At 38.2% G+C, this 6,000-nt stretch overlaps 1 protein-coding gene across 1 annotated transcript in view; it reads left to right on the forward strand.

Moving 5' to 3' along the window:
• The window catches only part of DYNC1LI1 (dynein, cytoplasmic 1, light intermediate chain 1), a 46,268-nt gene extending 44,479 nt beyond the window's left edge, over positions 1–1,789 (forward strand). Inside the window, exon 13 of the mRNA XM_010007615.1 lies at positions 844–1,789. Coding sequence (XP_010005917.1) covers positions 844–956 — 113 coding nt within the window. The 3' untranslated portion in view covers positions 957–1,789. The remainder of the gene's footprint in view (positions 1–843) is intronic.
• The last annotated feature ends 4,211 nt before the right edge of the window (positions 1,790–6,000 follow it).

Here is a 6,000-nt window from a genome sequence, read left to right on the forward strand (position 1 = left end):
AGGAGTAAAACGCTGGGCAAAAAACTGTGGTTTAAGCTTGTATCAGGTCCAAGTGTGACTGCACAAATGTTTGTGCCATTCCAAGCCAGGGAGGAGGCAAGTGGGTGAGGAGGGATTTGCCATGCACAGGTCTCCATGCACCCATGAGCAACAGTGTCAGGTTTATGCTGACCAGGGGTGTAGAGCTGACTCCACTGGTCTGTGGTAAAACCCCTGATTTACATTCAGAATTATTCTAAATACATATGATTCAGAAAAGTGTGTAGAAGTATCCATGATCTTTAAGGTCCCTTCCAACCCAAACCATTCTGTGAGTCTATGATTCTATAACTGCTATCCTTAATAGACATTTTTTATTTTGTATTTTACATTAAGTCTTTAAGCTTTGAGGGACACGTGTTAGTAAAAATGTGGGAAAATTAGTGAGAATCCAGAAGGAAGAGGAAAATCAAAAGGGCTAAGGGTTTAAAAAACATCATGTGTAAAGAAGGGAAATGATTTAATGGTTGGACTTGATGATCTTAAAGGTCTTTCCCAACCAAAGTGATTCTATGATTCTATATTGACAATTAATATATAATTATGGAAGTTTATTTGAGAATAAATAATGATAAATTATTTGTGACTTTCTCTGTACTCATTCCTTTCAGTTGCTTTTGGGTTTTGGATTTATGCCTTTACTGTGCACTCCAAGCATGCAGTAAGAATTTTTAGGATTTATCCTATGCAAAACATATGGTTTTCCAGATTTTGCTTTTTTATATTCTTGAAAATTAAAGATACTATAGGCTTTCCCAAAACTGTTTTGTAAACATGACTGAATCGTATACATTTCTTTTGTAGGTCAGAAGGCAGTTTTAACAGATGTGCAGGCAGAATTGGACAGAATTTCACGAAAACCTGAAATGGTCTCTCCTACATCACCTACATCTCCAGCAGAAGGTGAAGCATCTTGAAGACACCAAATAAAACCAATTGTTCAGTTTTCTGGGATAATTCAAACTTGCCTCTGCCTCTTCCTTCAGTGACTGGAACTAAAGAACTGAAATATCTTTCAGAACACAAACAGTTGATGTCTGTCTTTCTTTCATATGGGTTGCCCAGTTTTACAAAAGGGAGCTGTACAGGTGGAAAACGGTTATCACATCATGTAGGAGTACTGTTCACGGTGCAAGAATAGTAAATTAAGGTGTGTTTTTTTTCTGGGTTTTGCTGAAAAGTCAGTGTAATTCTGTAAAATTGCAAGCGTGTCCACTGAAGTGGTAGGGGTTGCTTAGAGCAGGAAAACTGATACACACCACAGGCACTTAATTTATATTGATTTCCCAACCTGTTAGTTAGGTTTTAATACCACTTTAAATAGGTTAAGCTCTACAGGAGAGAACAGCTTTTTTTGGAGCAAAAGATTAATTGAACAAAACTATAACAACACACTCCAGTTACTCTTGAACATTGGGATAAGGTTAAAGAAAATGTCTTTCATCTCCTCTGAGATTTCCACTGCATTCAAAAACCCATGCAAAAATTAATTCCAGATATAAGACTAAATTAGTGGCCAGTTGTTTTTTTCTCTTTGATTAATTTCAGACACTGAATAAAAGATGTATAAAGAAAAAGCAGAGGTTAAATGTACAGATTATCAGTATCCAGATTTGTCTATATATATATATATGGCTCAGCCTTAATGTCCCCCACTATGTTTTCCACATCAGTTACGGTTTAAAATTGGTCATCAAAACTGTAATCAGTTAATAAAGTATTCTCTGCATTCAAATTTAAGGAACTTTCATTGAAGCCATGGTTTTCTTGTTTGTTTACAGTAAAATCTAAGGATGTGTTGTAAAATGTCTCAAAACATGCTTCTGTATTTTACTGCTCAGTGAATAGTATCACTGCTAGATATTTAAACTTCCTTTAAACATAGTTTCTGGAAGGAAGTGGGTAAGTCTGCAGTGTTTGTTCCCAGGAGCAAAACTAGCTCATCTGACTTGGGAGGTTTCTGCTGTAATGCGTAAGGATTCTACTGATGACTCCAGTATTAATGTCTAGGAGGTAGTTGACTGAGGTTAGGACTTAAGTTTTCAGTACACACTGATGATGCTGAGCACCACTTTAATGTTCTAAGTTCGTGGTCACTTTCTGCTGATAGCCACTGAATGGTCATTGCAAAGAGTATATCCTAATCAAATGATTACCAAGAGACTGACTTAATGATTTATTTTTTTTTAAATCAGCAAGGATTATGTTCATTTCTCTGACTGTTCACAAAACCTCAAAACACTGAGGAAGAGGTGGTAAATCCTTATGTTGAGCATGATGGTACTCTCTGTTCCACTTCTTGAATTCTTTAGTGGTTCTCGTGAATTACCTTTGTATTTTCAAAATACCTAAACTTACTTAAGAACAACATGTATGTTGATGCATGTTGAATCCCTCAAGTTAACATACTTGTTAAAATTGACTCAGAATATTGAATTGTGGACTGATGAGTTTCAGTAGAGATTCTTAACTATGGATCAGTTGCTCAAACTGGAGTCCTTAAATTTTTCCTTATGGAAGCGATTCAGTAAAAGTGGCACATGGAGAAATGCATGGCCTGCTCATGAACAACTGTAGAGAATAAATGATATCTTTAAGAAAAAAAAACAAAGCTTCCACTCATGGATGCATGGCATGTATCAGTATCAGAACAGAACTTCCTGAAACAGAATGTGAAATGTGCTTGAGGGAATAGGTCCTGATTGTACCATCATCAGGACATTTCCTTGTACAACTGCAGTGCTGTGTGTTGATAGGGCTTTGGGATTTAGGGCAACTTTGGGGTTTAGGGCAACATCTCAAAAACCTGGACATTACCGATTAGTTTGAAAAATTTCCCTCCTTTAATATTTAATTTAGTTCACCTGAGCATCTGTCAAAGCACAATATCCTTTCCAAAACTGGAAAACTAGACATATATTAAGAGTTACTGCACTTGGTGCCCTTTTCTTGTGGAGGCTGGGAGAGGGGAAACCCTTATTAATAACTCATTGTAATTTAACTTCTTAAAACTAAGTTGGCAAAACATCACTTCAGCATATTTAATGCTTCTAAATGTATTTCTTCCCTAAACCCTGATGACTGGGTTTGGGGTTGTTGTTTTTTTTATGTTTTACTTGCAAATTATTATTTACAAAAATGCTAAGGAAGAACTTGGTGTCTCTCTACTATGCCTTTTCATCCCATAAGACTTAACATAGCTTGCTTCCCTCCTTAAAGTTCAAATTCTCCTAACATTTCTGCCATTACCTATCTACAGCCTGCTCATATGTTTTTGGGAAAATTAAGACTTTAAGGTATCTTTACCACAAAAGCAGCACATCTGAGAATGTGTTTCTGGGTAACCTGATGGATTTGGCTGCTTCTTCCCCTCTGAAACCATGACTACTGGGCTAGTTGCTTTGCCCTCTTGAGTTGCAATTCCCCTGAGAGTAGACTATTAAGGAGGGATTTACCAGAACTATCATGCAAAATGAGTTTCTGTGACAGAAGGCCCTTTTCACAAAATGTAGTGCCAGTAAGACCTTCTCCCTGTTCTCCTTCCTTCACCATCAAATCAGGCCCTAAAACTAAATAAGAAATCAATTGGATAAAACAATGAAGCTAATTTGGCAACGATACTTCTGCATAATGCTTTATTGTGTGTTCATGCCTTAAGCTGTAGACAGTTTAGATTTGTAATTACTCCAATTTTTAAAAGAATAACAACATTATTAACTTGTAATTTTGCTTCTAATAAGTCTCGTGTGCTTTTAATACCTTCCTGTCATTTGGTACTAAGTTTATCTAGCACACAAGATGCAGAAAGCAAGGAGGTAAAGCAAGTGCTACAGGACATGATTTTTGATAAAAAACAATATTTGTGAAATGCTTTGCAGTATGAATACTGCAAAACCACTACAAAATAAGTAAACCAAATAGATTTGTTTGGACTTTCAGGGTTAGTTCTGTGCAGACAAGGAACTGATTAGCTTCAAACTAAATTGTTTTTGGGGGAATTTTACAAACCTCTTCCTCTTCTCTACTATGTTCTTATGTCAGTTCTTTTGAGTATACTGGTTGTAATAAAGCTGTTCTGCAGATTTTAAGCTTGAAATGTTTGAGTAAATGGCCACTTTATTTCCAGACAGTTCATATTTTTCAGTGGAAAATGGCAATCTTGGAAATGTGCATGTGACTTAAGACCATATAACCTAAGTTATAGCTACTGTACCACAAATTTATAGTGATACATCTGAAGTGCAAGTACCACCCTGCTGGGCTGCAGATTTTTCTTGGGGAGCAAATTTAATTTGCAGTAAGATACCTGCAGCTGCAGAACTGTTGCCCATTGAGTACCTCACAGCTCTGCTCCTCTGTGCCCTGCAGAGGCATGCAGAAAACCACTGACAAGAGCTGGCCTGAGCCCACATTTGGGAAATGTGGAGAGTTGAGTGGGTTTTTTCTCTTGTGCCATAAGGGATACTCAGAAATAGCTGTTAAAAAATGCTAATTCTTCTTCAGCTGTTCAAAACCCACACATTCTAGCACATTAGTATGGTGGTCGGGGTTTGTGAAGTTCAGTTGAAATACTGCACCCAAAAATAGAGCCTCAAGAGCTGAAGAGGCAACACATTCAAGTATTTTCTGAGGTCTTTGTTGCAGTACTTGGTATATTCCATTTGGTAGCTAGACATCCTGTATTTTTAATTTAATACACAGGGTTAGAGTAATGAACAAAAGCTGTGGAGATGTCCATTTGGGAACACCAGGACACAGAACGGAGAGAGCTGTGCCTTGGACTGGCAGATGTCAGTGGAGCTCCCCAAAGTGCAGTAGCAATAAACCTCACCACCCTTCAAATGAAACCAAGTCAAATGCCTTCAGTGGTTTGGGCTTTCAAAGATGCTTTCCAATTATTCTACTTCCTTTTCCCTCACCATCCGAGAAGAAAAGCAAAAAAATTCCACAACTGCATTTATGACCATGGGAAAGGGAGGATATCAATGAGGGACAAGTCAGCTCAGTAGCACCTTGCTGCTGACTCTCAGCATGAGGAATTTCGGCTTTAGGGTCACACTGTAACACAGCACAAAGCTAGTGCCAAGGAGTCACCAGGACATCACTGTATGAAAACCCTGATGCAGCCCTGGCCTGTATCCACCTTATTCCAGTGGCTGGCATTTACTTCAACTTGGAGCTTAAAGGAGCTCCAGTCACACTTCTTTGTAAATTATTTCAACATCAGTGGTAAGGAGTGGTAACAGTGCCATACAGCTATACTGTGTACACTGTAATCTCCCCTAATGAGGTGGCTTTCTCAATTGGTATTGCTTTTTGGTCACTACGGTGGGTATCTTTGGAGAAGATGTAATGAGGGAGAAAACTAGGTCACTCATCACTAATCTGCTGCTACCCATCTCCTGGCTGACTGGAGATGTTACCATAGCTCAGCATCCAACTGCAGGGCTGCTGATTCCCTACGCTGGACAGTTTTAAGACTCAGCTTGACAGGGGGTGCTGGGCCATCTCACTTACACTATATTATTACCTAGAAAGGTAATAATCCTTGAAGTCCCTTCCAACCTGGCATTTTATGATTCTCTGCCTTTAGCTCTGGTCCTGCCATTCCAGCAGAGGCTGCATGGGTGGGTAATAAAAGACTTCTCTTTTTGGAAAACTCTATCAGGTGTAGCACATAAACAGAAGGAAATAGATGTATGTCTGGGATCAGATTTCCATTACATCACAGCCAACTAATTACAGTTATTTGCATCAAACAGGCTTATTATTTACCATGACTGTTGTTTGGATTTGCATTCTCTCTTTAAAGGAAAGATACTGTACTTGAAAGATACTTCTGATGAAAAGGTAAAGAACAGCTGCAGTTTGTGTGAATAGCAGCATATGTTTGTTTTAACGTAATGCCCGAAGTATTTTTAAGCTATCAGGTCCTATGCTGTTGTCCAGTTTTCATTCCTG

This window comes from Chaetura pelagica, unplaced genomic scaffold, assembly GCF_000747805.2.
Source record: "Chaetura pelagica isolate M959 unplaced genomic scaffold, ChaPel_1.0 scaffold10, whole genome shotgun sequence".
NCBI lineage: Eukaryota > Metazoa > Chordata > Aves > Apodiformes > Apodidae > Chaetura > Chaetura pelagica.